This window comes from Oryctolagus cuniculus, chromosome 15, assembly GCF_964237555.1.
Source record: "Oryctolagus cuniculus chromosome 15, mOryCun1.1, whole genome shotgun sequence".
NCBI lineage: Eukaryota > Metazoa > Chordata > Mammalia > Lagomorpha > Leporidae > Oryctolagus > Oryctolagus cuniculus.
In genome coordinates this window covers 83340282-83354986 of record NC_091446.1, presented here as the reverse complement: position 1 = coordinate 83354986, position 14705 = coordinate 83340282, and the positions used below count along the sequence as shown (strand labels likewise).

The 14705-nt window shown below is 45.6% G+C and overlaps 1 protein-coding gene and 1 long non-coding RNA gene across 26 annotated transcripts in view; one reads left to right on the top strand and one right to left on the bottom strand.

The window, feature by feature from the left end:
• Positions 1-14705, top strand: part of LOC103351327 (uncharacterized) — a 555796-nt gene that overhangs the window by 299505 nt on the left and 241586 nt on the right. The window lies entirely within an intron of this gene.
• MARCHF8 (membrane associated ring-CH-type finger 8) overlaps positions 1-14705 on the bottom strand; it is a 105692-nt gene that overhangs the window by 54302 nt on the left and 36685 nt on the right. For all 10 annotated transcript variants that reach the window (XM_017348680.3, XM_008269845.4, XM_002718326.5 and 7 more), the window contains one exon: positions 10716-10892. In XM_017348680.3, coding sequence (XP_017204169.1) covers positions 10716-10814 — 99 coding nt within the window. In that variant the 5' untranslated portion in view covers positions 10815-10892. The remainder of the gene's footprint in view (positions 1-10715; positions 10893-14705) is intronic.

The window sequence follows — 14705 nt, the reverse complement described above, 5'->3', positions numbered from 1 at the left end:
CCACTGACTACAGAGAGAGGGGCCCAGTGTGTGTGTTGCAAAGGTCAACAACATCCATGCTCAGGGTTTTATGAAATACACACACAATTCATAGTGCATCAGGGAAACCGGAACTTCAGAGTTGATCCAGGAAATAAAATACCCCAAGCCCATCTCCAAACAACACAGAGATCCTGGATGAAACATAATAGGATCATTTTTAATATACACCCAAGCTCAAAAGCAAGCAAGAGAACTCCTAGGTGCTAAGAGCTAGAAAAAAATGTTAAGCTAAAGAATTAAACAAGAGGTTATCACTAAATAGAGATTTTAACTATATGTTTACAGAGAAAATGAAACAGAAAATATAATTTAAGGAGAGTAAATGAAAAAAAAAAAGTTAAATAAAAACAGGACCGGTGCTGTGGCACAGTAGGTTAAGCCTCTGCCTGCGGCGCTGGCATTCCATATGAGCAGGGTTCCTGTCCCAGCTGCTCCTCTTGGGATCCAGCCCTCTGCTTATGGCCTGGGAAAGCAGTGGAAGACGGAAGAAGCCCCGGGCTCTTGGCTTCAGATCAGCCTGGATCCAGCTATTGTGGCCATTTGGGGAGTGAACAAACAGGTGGAAGACCTTTTTCTCTGTCTCTCTCTGTAACTCTGCCTCTCAAATAAATGAATAAATCTTTAAAAAAAAATTATGCAGACACTAAAATAAAAATCTCAGCCGCAGAACGAGACCCTAAAGAAAATGAAGGCGAAATCACTCAGGGCACAGCACACAGAACGGGAGAAAGGGGAATGAGGGAGAGGCCGTGTCTGGGGAAACAGTGGCCGAGACTTCCCAGCAGTGCAGGAGGGTGCACCCAGCTGAGGCTGCTGTCAAAGCATGCACGTTGGCTCTTGCCTCACGGTCTCCATGCTGGACTACAGGCTCCTCAAGGCCTACCCCGCTGTTAGTGTCTGCTTAGTGCTTCGATGAGTGAAGACAAGCGTGCGTGGCACATTGATCTGCATGCGGCAATATGGGAAAACATCACAGGAAGTCAGGTGACCACGGAGGAGGCACTTCTCCTTCCATTGACTTATTCTTGTGGAAAATTAAAGTACTACCTTGATAATGAGATCCTAAAAGGCACTATCACCTATTATAGGATGCTATAATTATCTTTAAGATTTACTGAACATTCTGCATTAAAAAACAAATTTGTCTTGTTTTCTTATTTTCAACAGAGTTACTGATAGCCACCCAGTTGTTTAGCTCATATATGACAGCTATAAGAGTAGTGACAGCTAGCAAATTATAATCATCCAGTCTATTTTTTATGTTCATATATTTAAAAGGCAGAAATAGAGCTCTTCCATCTGCTGGTTCACTCCCTGTTGTTGCTGCAATAGTCAAGGATGGGCCAAGCCAAAACCAGGACCCTGGACCTCACTGTGGATCTCCCACATGGGTTGGACCACAATCTGCTGCCTCCCAGGCACACAGTAGCAGGAAGTCAGAATCCAAAGTGAAGCAGGGACGCCAATGTCCAATGGAAACACTCCAATAGAGGATCTGCATCCCCGCTGGTCATTAACCAGTGCACCAAACACCAGATCCAGTCCTCAAGTCCTGCAGCGACACTGCCTTCACTCATTTTATACACAACACATACAACCAATGCAGATGCTCCATTTACTAGAGTCTTGGTTGCACCTCGGTTATGTGGCCTCTCATCTAGAAAATTCTCACTGGACCAACACTCACAGAGGCCAGTCCGATTTGTGTGTGCACTCTCCACGGACCCATGCTTACACTGGGAATGACAAAGCAGACTAACGAACACACCATCGCTCTCAACCAGTTATTATTTCTCCACAGGGACATTTAAAGTTCTCTTTATTTTTTAGTTATTTTCCTTTTATACTGTTTAATATCTTCCTTTTTTTTCTATTTATTTGAAAGGCAGAGGGACACAGAGAAGAGAGACTTCTATCTATTGGCGCTTTGAAAATAAACACTGTTAATTCTTAACTAAAATTATGTGCTATGCAAACTTACTCCTCCTGTCTAACTGAAACATTGCATCTATGGACCATTCTGCTAACGACCACCCCACTAACGCATGTTTATGAGTTCAGCTTTTTAAGATTCCATGCAGACATCAGATTTTATGTAAATTTTCTCTGTGCCTACCTTGTTTCACTTAACATACTAATGTCCTCTAGGTTCATCCCACTATCACAAGTAACAGAATTTCCTGATTTCTTCTGAAGCCTGAAGAATATTCCATTTTTAAACCTGTTCACCTGCTGATGGACACGCAGGCTGTCCCTGGCTACTGAGAATACTGCTCCAGTAAGCAAACCCAATGGCCTGACCACACCACCCAATCCTCTGCCTGCTACCTACAGGTCCCTTATTCCCTTCCTTTTTCTTCATTCTGCCTTTCAAATCTGCAGTCACATCTACACATACTTGACTGCCATTATTCCTGAATAGAGTGTGTCCACTTTAACTAGTGTACAGTTTATCTTTGACAAGACACAGAAAAGCAAGGCAAAACCATCCATTCCTGATCAAAACTCTCTGCAGACAAGTAATAGAATGGAAATGCCCTTAAACGGATGAAGGGCATTTACAAACAGCACCCAGCTAGCCTCACACTGAAAGCTGGAAGGGTGAATGCCTCCCACCCAAATCAGGAGCATCAAGGATGTCTGTTCTCACCACTCCCCTTCAATGTAACAACAGAAGCAGCAGGGAGAGAGGGAAGAGGAGGGGGACAGGGGCGTCCAGCTAGGAGAGGGAAGTGCACACTTAGCTTCATTTGCATATGCCAGGTTCACCCATGTAGTCATTTCGTAGTCCACCAGAGGACCACCACAATTCATAAGTGAGTCTGCCAAAACTTCAAGGCACTATATCAGTACACAAAAATCAATGTTATCTTTATGTACTAGCAACAAATGACAAAAAATTAAAATTTAAAAACAAGGGAATGGGCATTTTGCCTAGCAGTGCAGATTCTACAAGAATATGTTTGGGTTTAAATCTCACCTCCAGCTTAGGTGTTGATTCCACCTTCCTACTAATGCAGACCCCAGGAGGCAGAGAAGACCACCCAAGTAATTGGGTTCCTGTCATCCACGTGGGAGACCTTGATTGAGTTCCTGGCCCCCAGCTTTGGCTCAGCCCAGTCCAGGCCAGTGCAGGCAAGCCAATCAGTGGATGGGAGACCTCTGTGTGTGCTCTCTTAGGAATAACTGACAAAACGGGACATCTACAAACATTGCTGAGAAAAATGATAACTTAAAGAGGAGACCGTACCTTGCTCACAGGTCAAGACTCAACAGTGCTAAATGTCAACTCTCTTCCAAATGGAGACAGACATTCAATAACACCAATATAAAACCCAGTAGTGTTTTCTTCTTCTTTGCAGAAACTGACAATCTAATTCTTAAATATGGAAATGGGGAAAAAATGGGCAAAGTCAGTTTGAAGAAAAACATTATCTGATTTTCAAATATGTATTATAAAGCTCAAATAGTCACAACAGAGTGGTACTGGTGTTGGGAGGGAAAGAGATGAACCAAGAACAAAGAGAGCCCAGAAACACACAATAACATGTACAACTGATTTCATGTAAGACACTGGAGAAAAGACAGTCTATTCAACTGTTGCAGGGACAAGTGAATGTTCACATACAGGAATATCACATTCTTTGTCTCTCTTTGCCTTTAAAATAAAATGAAAATAAATAAAATTTTAATAAATAAGAGGACAGGAGTTGAGAGTTGGCATAGCAGTTAAGACGCCACCTGAGGAGCCGGCAGAGTGGCACAGGTTAATCTTCCACCTGCAGCGCCGGCATCCTATATGGGAGCTGGTTCTAGTCCCAGCTGCTCCTCTTCTGATCCACCTCTCTGCCATGGCCTGGGAAAGCAGCAGAAGATGGCCCAAGTCCTTGGGCCCCTGTACCCCTGTGGGAGACTTTGGATCCTGGCTTTGGATCAGCGCAGCTCCAACCGTCGCGGCCATCTAGGGAGTGAGCCAAAGGACAGAAGACCTTTCTCTCTGTCTCTCCCTGTCACTGTCTGTAACTCTACCTCTCAAATAAATAAAATCTTTAAAAAATAAAAAGAAAGGACGCCACCTGAAACACACAAACGCGTGCACATGCACACACACACACACACACACATGCCATGTTGGAGTGTCTGGTGAGAGTGCCAGCTTCTTCACTTCTCATCTAGTTTCATCCCAGTGTGCACCCTGGGAGGTAGCAGCTGATGACTCACATACTTGGGTCCCTATCACCCACTTGGGAGACACAAACTGAGTTCCAGGCTCCTGGTTTCAGCCTCGTCCAGTCCTGGCCGTTGTGAATATTTGGGGAGTGAACCAGCAAGAGGATGATATCTCCCTCTCTCTCTCTCCCTCCCTCCCTCCCTCTCTCTCTGTAGTACACTCTGCCTCCCAAATAGGTGAAAATCAACATTTAAAAATATTTATACATGTGTATACACAATGTTACTTTATATATACCTATACATCTTTCATAAAATCACACTACTACTTATTTCCCAAAGGGAACAGGAATACATGAGACTACATGAATGTTCACAGCGTCTGTATTTGTAAAAGCCAAAAACTGACACTTTTCTAGTCTCCATCAGTAGGAAAACTGATAACTGGTATTTCTGAACAACGAAAATGCTCAGAGCCGGCACCGTGGCTCAATAGGCTAATCCTCCACCTTGCGGCGCCAGCACACCGGGTTCTAGTCCCGGTCGGGGCGCCGGATTCTGTCCCGGTTGCCCCTCTTCTAGGCCAGCTCTCTGCTATGGCCAGGGAGTGCAGTGGAGGATGGCCCAGGTGCTTGGGCCCTGCACCCCATGGGAGACCAGGAAAAGCACCTGGATCCTGGCTCCTGCCATCAGATCAGCGCGGTGCGCCGGCTGCAGCGGCGGCCATTGGAGGGTGAACCAACGGCAAAGGAAGACCTTTCTCTCTGTCTCTCTCTCTCACTGTCCACTCTGTCAAAAAAAAAAAAAAAAATGCTCAGCAAGCAAATAGGCTAACTACAGATACAATGCCTTGGATGAATCTAGACAGAATTTAGCTGTATGAAAGAAGGCAGACCAAAAAAGGAGTACACAATATACGAGTCCATATACATGTAACTCTAGAAAATGCAAACCATTCTACAGGGAAAGAAAGCAGCTCAGTGGTTGTCTGAGAAAGGGAATGGAGGGGGCAGAAGAGAGGGATTACAGAGGAGTGTAAGGGAATTTGGAGGAGTGACGGATACATTCGTGATCTTGATGTAGAGATGGTTTCATGCATGTATATATGTCTGAAGTCATTCAACTGTACACTTTCAATGTACGTTCAAGAAAGCTGTTTAAAAAACAAACAAAAAACAATCTCAAAAAATGTCAAGGGAGCTATAGAACCACAGGGCCAAGAGCAAGTCCAGGTGAGACATTAATCTAAAAGCAATCAGGATGGCAACCGATAAATTATGAACCTCCTTAACACGTAGGAAGAGCGAAAATCAGCAGTGCAGAGCGAGCAAAACAGGACAAGTTAGAAAAGGACCCAGTTTTAGAACAAAGGAAATGAATTTGAGGAAATACAACAGCAAAACAATATGGAAATTGAACCTCTAACAGCAATGGCCCAGAGAGCCAGAGCAGAGCTCAGCATTAAAGGTAGAAGAAAGGGCTTCAGAACTGAAAGAAAGCCTGAAGGGCTCAAAAATCCCCCATGAGAACCAAAGAAAACCACCAAGAGCAGCAAAAACATTAATTACTCCTTAAACTGTAAGGAAGGGGGACAATTCCCCCAAGAAAACTAGAATTAAAGAATGCATTTCCTTTGAAATGATGTAAATAACCACCAAATCAGGTTTCTAAATGCAGACTAGAGCCAGATGGCAATAGATCAATATTTATAAGACTCTAAGAGAACAACAACAACAAGAAAAAACTCTTCAACAAACCTTCACCCAGCTCACAAGCAACAGGAACAGAAGTCCTTTCACGGGTCACAAAACACACCTCTCATCTCCAGACGTCCCCACACCACTGACCTGCATTCATTCCTTCACTCCTCAGTGCACTAAGTACTGTGCAAGAAGTCACCAGCTCTCCCAGAACTGTAGGTGCGGGGTCCTGCAACGGGTGCTAAAGACAGGTGTGCGTCTAAGCGCAGGTGAAACAGTGAAGAGCTAACAGGTGCACTGTCTGGTTGTGGGTAAAAGGCCACAGTCCCCTGTCTCGCAGGCTTCAGGGGAACAGTGCTGTTCCTGAAGTAATGCTTGGTTACGCCTTATCCCAGGCAAGTTTCCCCTCAGCATAGAAGGAAGGGCCACCTCTGCAAGGCTTCTCCTCCTCCCTGCTCCCTGCTCCAGAGCGCAGGAGAATCAGAAATCATACCAAATGATTTTGAGTTGAACGTGTGGCAGGGAAAGTGGATGAGGACAAATAGGTTCCAGTGGACAAAACAGACTTTCCAAACCCACCCTGATACCAGGCCTGAAACCCTGGGAACGTACAACCACACTTTCAGCACAGCACCAGCTGCTGCTGCAGCCCTCACGGGCCGGGGCCGTCCCTGGCCTGCCTGCCGCTGTACCACCTGCTGCCTCCCCTTGGCACCTGGACTCCCAGGGCGGTCAGCCGCCTCTGCCGGCTCAACTGCTCCCCTGTCTCCCCGATATACCAAATCAGAGTCCCAATTCTATGGGATTCTAATGCCCCATCAAAGAGATCAATTCAGTAAGCATTCATTGATACCTACTCACAACGAATTTACAGCAGGCTGTGTCTCAAAAACAATGCCCTTTCTTAACCTAAATCGTCCCTTTCTTTACTCCAAGTCTGCGTAGCTTCCTCACACACAGTTTACACACTGAATGTCTGCTCCCCCATCCCCCCTAACCCTGCCCCAGACCCTGTGGCTCTTGCTCTAATCCGCAGTGTGGTGGTATCTGAAGACAAGGCCTTGGGCAGGTAACAGGGTCCTGAAGGCGGGGCCCTCCTGATGGGATCAGTGCTCTCACGTGAGGACAAAAAGCCTGCTTCCTCTCTTGCCCTCATCGGGGGAGGACATGACAAGAAGGCAGCTGTTTACAAGTCAGGAAGCCAGAGCTCACCAGAATGCAACCCCACTGGCACCCGAACAGGACTTCCAGCCTCCAGAATTGCGAAAAGCAAACGTGTGTTGCTTAAGCCACCTGGTCTGTGCTATTCCATTACAGCAGCCAAAGCGGACTACTGCACATACCAGGAAATTCTGACCGTCCAGTTTCCAAACTCCACACCACAATGCACAGGTGACTGGCAGCCTCCACTTGCTACAAGAAAACTCCTTAGACTGAGCTGCTACCTTCTTATATTTGACAATCCATTGAGACTATGAAAGATTGCAAGAAAATACCTCTGGGGCCGGCACTGTGGTGCAGTGGGTAAAGCCACTACCTGTGACGCTGGCATCCCATATGGGCACTGGTTCCTGTCCCAGCTGCTCCACTTCCAATCCATCTCCCTGCTAATGGCCTGGGAAAAGCAGCAGCAGATGACCAAGTGCTTGAGTCTCTGCCCACCCACGTGAGAGACCCGGATGAAGCGCATGGCTCCTGGCTTTGGCCTTACTAAGCCCTGGCCATTATGGCCATTGGGAGAGTGAATCAGTGATAGAAGATCTCTCTCTCTCCTCTCTCTGTAACTTTGACTTTCAAATAAGAAAATTTAAATGAATCTTTCATCGATAGAATACAGAAAAGATACATGTTTTAAAGTATTCACCTATTCTCTCAAGTTGAAAACTCAAATACTGAAAATACTACATCCATAAGCCATCCACCCCACCCCCACTCTCAGTTGGCATTTCTATTAATGCTGACCACGACCCTCCCAAAACTCAGCAAAACAAAAAACATACTAGTTTCACAATGAAAAACAATAATTTAGAGACCACTTTTAATTTATGAGATGCCTCACTCTTGGTAATCCATGTACTTTATAAGGTATGACATAAAAGAATTCATTGTTTAAAATTCTCTATGGAGGCCAGCGCCGCGGCTCAACATGCTAATCCTCCGCCTAGTAGCGCCGGCACACCAGGTTCTAGTCCCAGTTGGGGCGCCGGATTCTGTCCCAGTTGCCCCTCTCCAGGCCAGCTCTCTGCTATGGCCAGGGAGTACAGTGGAGGATGTCCCAGGTCCTTGGGCCCTGCACCCACATAGGAGACCAGGAGAAGCACCTGGCTCCTGCCATCGGATCAGCGCAGTGCGCTGGCCACAGCACGCCGGCCACGGGGGCCATTGGAGGGTGAACCAGTGGCAAAGGAAGACCTTTCTCTGTCTCTCTCTCTCTCTCTCACTGTCCACTCTGTCTGTCAAAAAAAAAAATTCTCTATGGAATGGCCAGCACTGTGGCATAGCAGGTTAAGTCATCAACTTCAGTACCAGGATCCCATATGGGCGCAGGTTCGAGTCCTGGCTGCTCCACTTCCAAACTAGCTCCCAGCTAATGGCCTGGGAAAACAGCACAAGAAGGCCCAGGTGCTTGGGCCCTCCCAGCCACTTGTAGACCCAGAAGGAGCTCCTAGCTCCTGGCTTCAGCCCAGCCCAGCTCCAGCCTTAGCAGCCATTTGGGGAGTGAACCAGCAGATGGAAGACCTCTCTCTCTCTCTCTGTCTCTCCTTCTCTCTGTAACTCTGCCTTTCAAATAAAACAAATATTTTTTTAAAAATTTTCTATGGATAATGGAAGGAATGATGTTTCAATTTCAAACAAGACTTAATTTTAGATTTAGCAAGGATTCTGTACAGTCTTGGGCAAATACTAAGTTTAAACATAAAGCAGAAATGTTGTAACAGCTCACGAGCAAATATTTGCTCTGAGCAAATGTTTTACTCTGGACAGGTAAAGCAGACAGCCGGTAGGCAGCCCCTGACTCCTCCTTGTTGCTGTCCACCTGCAGTCATCCCGGCCAGTGGGTTAATAAGCCAAGCACCTCTCTGTCCTCATTAGTCCTATCCTAGACAAGGTCACCATCACCTTTTCCCCAGCCAAGGACGTACAGGGGTTGGCCTCTGGGCCAAATCTAGCAAGTCACCTGCTTTTGTAAGTGGAATTTTAAAGGAACACAGTTATGTTAGAGATGATACATTGTCTTTTGGGGTATTTTCACACAACAACAGCACAGCTGAAGAGCAGTGACTGGCCCACAAAATCTCAAATATTTTTTATTATCTGTCCCTCTACAGAAAAAGTTTGCCAAATCTGGATTGAGTAAGCTATCAAGTCTAACTAGTTTCCCCAGCATTCATTTAATTCAATTACCAAATGGCAGCCTCAGCGGCTGTCTTGAGAACAAAAACATGGGGCTGGCACTGTGGCCAGCAGGTTAAGAAGCCACCTGCAGTGCCGGCATCCCATGTGGGCGCTGGTTCAAATCCTGGCTGTTCCACTTCCAATCCAGCTTCCCGCTAATGCACCTGGGAATGCAGCAGAAGATGGCCCAAGTGCTTGGGTCCCTGCATCCACGTGGGAGACCCAGATGGCACCTCCCGGGCTCTTGGCTTCAGCCTGGCCCAGCCCAGGCTATAACTTGGGGAGCAAATCAGAGGATGAAAGATCTCTCTCTTTCCCTCTCTCTTTCTCTATATGCCTTTCAAAAAGATAAACAACATGTCGGCCGGTGCCGTGGCTCAATAGACTAATCCTCCACCTGCAGCGCCAGCACACCGGGTTCTAGCCCTGGCCGGGGCGCCAGATTCTATCCCGGTTGCTCCTCTTCCAGTCCAGCTCTCTGCTGTGGCCCAGGAGGGCAGTGGAGGATGGCCCAAGTGCTTGGGCCCTGCACCCACATGGGAGACCAGGAGAAGCACCTGACTCCTGGCTTCAGATCAGCGCGGTGCGCCAGCCATAGCGGCCATTGCGGGGTAAACCAACAGAAAAAAAGGAAGACCTTTCTCTCTGTCTCTCTCACTGTCCACTCTGCCTGTCAAAAAAAATAAATAAATAAGACAAAGATCTGACCATTCACTGTTGTGCAAAAAACAACAATCTAAATTCCTTAAGATACCTTCCTGCCAACTGTCCAACCTCCTCTGATGCCACTACCCAGTGGGAACTTATGTTGGAGTTTTTCTCTCAATCTCTTCAAGCACACCTTGCTCAACCCTCTAGGTCTTCAGCATGTACTTCTCCCACCTGGGACACTATTTCTGGTCACCATTCCAGTCCTCCACACAAATGCCATTTTCTCCAGAAAGCCTTTCCTGACCCACCGGGGTGGAAACAGGTGGTCCTGGACTTCCTCCATCCCGGGTCCTATTAGACTTTTCACATGTATTAAACTGTCAAGGCAGACTGCAAGCCACACAGGGGCAGAGACAGGCTTTGTGGTATTAATTATGGAAGCTCTCACATCAAGCAAAGCACTCCTACATTTTTGTTCAAATAAATTTATCTTTTGTATCATGTTCTGAGAATCCAAAGAATTTTCTCAGTGATTTACCAGAAATAATCAGGCCAGGCTAATCAACAAGGAACCACTTAGAAGTGGTCTAAGTTTACATTGTATCTATAAACACAGAAACCTACAAGAACACAATTCCTTCTGAGCACAACTGTTTGTGCACTTACAAGAACATTACCAGCAAACTCCCGTGTCATTCTAGACCATACCCAGTGCAAACATAATAACAAGTAAACTGAAGGTGGTATTCCCCTTACCGGTTCTTCCCTCTCCTTGTCTTTGGCCTTACTTCTGCAGACGCGAGCAGAGGCGACATCTTGGGGGACGGCCGAGAACGGGCGCAGTGGCATGCTCATCCCAGCCTCCGAGCTGGTGGTCTTCTTCAAGGAAGAGAGTCTCCACTGGCAGCGTCATTTTGGGCCATGGACTTCAAGCTGCAAGAGTGATGGGAAAGAGACAGAACTAAGCTAAGACGCCCTTGAAACTTCCAAGATCGCAAGGCTAGTATTTTACATTACATTCATTTGATATTTCAGTGATTTACAAAGACATTAATGCCTGATCTCCAAAAAAAAATGATAGAAAACAAACACCTAGAGAAAAAAATCGTTACGTTTCTCTCTTACAGCAAGATGGGAACACCTGAAAGAGGCTGGTGACCAGGTATATGTATAATCAGAGCTCAATTTTCCACTGGTTGCTTGGGTTCAAAACACAGCAGTGTCACCATTTATTCTAAGAATGTTTCTTACATAGCTTTTCATCATCAAGTATCCATCAGTCCTTGAGTGCACATAATGGTAAGATAAGAGGTTAAGTAGTCTAAAACAAATTCAAGGTCTCTATGATCCATACTTAACCTTCCAAAAGTCTGTTGGTAAACTTTTTCTGCCAAGTGCAAGACATATTTCAAACACCATAGGCCAAATCTGTTCCAGCTATTCAACTCTGCCCTCATAGCACAAAAGCAGCCATGATAACACATGAATGAATGAGAGTGGTTATGTTCCAATAAAACTTTATTTAAAAAGCAGGTGGCAGGCTAGATGTGACACACAGACCAGCAGCTTGCCAAACACGCTCTAAAGGGTTTTGCTGGAAAGACGCTGGTCATCTCCTGAGAACCATGAAAAAGGAAAGAACCATGTTCGTATAAGCTGCCTTCAGTGATTTCTGCCAGCCCTGCCCTGTTTCTGGCTTTTTCTATGTTCCCCAAAGTACCTAGTAACTGAGTGTATGTGTGCGCATTCCCTTTCTTCTGGCTGCCCCCACTGAAGTCTCTCAAACTCAGGACAGAAATCCAATTAAACACAGATCATCTGTATGGTTTAATGCAGCAATGTTTCATGCTGCTTAGATTTTCACAGTAGCTAGAAGCTTTTTATTTCTAAAAAATTAATCCCTAATGTGGGGATTTCCATTTATTAACCACAAACTGGGGGGTGAGGCAACAGGGAGAGAACAACAGGGCCTGGCCGCCCTAAGGTCGTATGTGACAGGCAAAACTCCGCTCTGGACCAAAGGCCAGTGTTCACGAGGCTGGGCCACCTCTGACAGTGCCACTAACCACGCAGAAAAGCACCAGGATTCACAGAATGGATTCATTCACACAGCTCTTGAATCAATACGCAAGGGCAAGGAACAAGAAGCTGGAAGATCAACACACACAGGGTAAGAAAGTGAGCTAGAAGAATGTTGTTTTTAAAACAGAGTCGGTGATGTTAGCATCTAGATACCACATATCACCTACTCCAGTTCCGGCTTTGGTGAGCCTGGCACAAGCAGGGGCGCCATGCCCTACAAACATTCTGAACGTCTGTGTTCAGCGCATCACAGGAGACAAGAGGTGTGTGCTCTCTGCTCGGCTTCCTTACACTCTTCGGGAGATCACAATAGTAGTAAGCGGGTTTTTCTTTTTGAGTATTTCTTTCTTTCTTTTTTTTTTTTTTATAGGCAGAGTGGACAGTGAGAGAGAGAGAAAGAGAGAGAGAAAGGTCTTCTTTTGCCGTTGGTTTACCCTCCAATGGCCACCGTGGCCGGCGCACTACGGCTGGCGCACCGCACTGATCCGAAGCCAGGAGCTTCTCCTGGTCTCCCATGGGGTGCAGGGCCCAAGTACTTGGGCCATCCTCCACTGCACTCCCTGGCCACAGCAGAGGGCTGGCCTGGAAGAGGGGCAACCGGGACAGAATCCGGCTCCCCGACCGGGACTAGAACCCGGTGTGCTGGTGCCACAGGCAGAGGATTAGCCTATTGAGCCGCGGCACCAGCCCGATAAGCAGGTTTTTCATCACTGGTGCTTTCAAGTCCTGTCACATATGACACTTCCCAGGGCCTCTGGGAATGCTAAGTCTAACTGGCCCCGCCCAGAGCCCTCCCCACTTCCACCTCAATAACTGCCCACCGCAGCACTTCTGATATAACCATCAATACACCACTGGCACATGCGCACTACCAGCCTGGGAAAGACCACATACACCACAGAGACACAAATGCAAGAGGGATTTCATTTTTTTGCAGCTGCTTTTCTGACTTGCACTCCCACCTCCAGACAACAGACCTGCAGGTTTGCCTGAGGCAATCTCTCTCCTAAGCCACACATACTTAGGCTAAGTGTAAGTTTACAAGAAAATCACAAAGCAGACCATGCCACTTTTTATGTGAATGCTGATATTAAAAGCTTACCCACAGTTTGTTTTTTTTTTTTTTCAAAATTTCCAGAAATGTATTTTACATCAATTCATGGCATCCTTAATGAAGGACAACTGTTAAACCTCTGCACTAACCAGATATGAGGATTTCAATTCCACTAACGCTAACTTGCAAAATACAGCACACCTAAAACAAACATCCCTGTGTAGAACCAGGCTGCCAATACTGGTTGTCTAAGAGTTGAAAAGGGATATCCCATGTTCATGGATCAGAATTTAATCCTGCTAAGATGTCAATTCTCCCCAATCTGATCTAAAGAGTCAAACCTACTACTAAACAAAATGTGAGCTTAGCAGTAGAAGTTTGACAAGCTGGTCCTAAACTGCACTCAGAAACTCAAGGGACTCAGAGTTGCTAAAAACAACCTTGAAAAGAACAAAATAGGAGGACTCACACTTCCGAATTTCAAAACCTACCACAAAGGGACAGTAATCAAGACAATGTGGTACTGGAGTAAGGATAAATACATAAAGCAGTGGGATAGAACTCAGAGTCCACTGTATCTATGGTCAACTGATTCTCAACAAGGGTGCCAAGAATATTCTTTTCAACACAGTGCTGAAATGACTGGGTAGTCACATACAAAACAATGACCTTGGTTCTGGTACAAAGAAAAAAAGAGACAAACTGCATATCAAAATAAAAACATTTGAGCTTCGAAGGATACTATCAGGAAAGCGAAAAGATAACCCACAGATTATAAGAAAATGTAAGTTTACAAGAAAATCATAAAGCAAGTCCTAATAAAGGACTTGCATCTAGAATATATAAAGAACTCTTACAAATCAATAAAAAGAAATAACCCAATGAAAAATGGGTTATTCAATATCATGAGCCAAAACTCTTACAAATCAATAAAAAGAAATAATCCAATGAAAAATGGGTTATTCAATATCATAAGCCAAAACCAAAACCATGAGATATCACTTTAATTATATCCACAATTAAGCACAAATAAGGGACAAGTATTGTATTAAGCTGTCAATTGGGAGGACTGCATCCCATATCAGACTGTCTGGGTTCAAGGTCTTCCTCCACTTCCAATACTGCTTCCTGCTAATGTGCACCCTGGGAGGGAAGCTCGAGTACTTGGTTCCCTACCACCTATGCAAAAGACTTGGTGGATTCCCGGCTCCTGGCTTTGGCCTGGTCTAGCCCTGGCTACTGCAGTGTTGCAGGCATTTGGGGAAGAAGTGAACCAATAGAGGAAAGCTCGCTCTCTCTCTCTCTCTCTCTCTCTCTCCCTCTGTGCCCCCTCCCTGTGTGTCTAGGTGTATATGAGACTTTGCCTTTCACATAAATAAAAATAAATTAAATTTTAATAAATAAAGTATCGGCAAGCCTGCAGTGAAACTGACTGCCCTCACGCACTACTGGTAGGGAGGTATGCAGTTAATTTGGAAAACAAATTTGACTTTTCCTCAAACTGTTAAAGATGCCAACCACATGACCCAGCAATTTCATGCCTAAGGGTAGACACACAATAGGAATGAAAACATCTGCTCGCACAAAATCTTGCACATGAGTGTTTATAT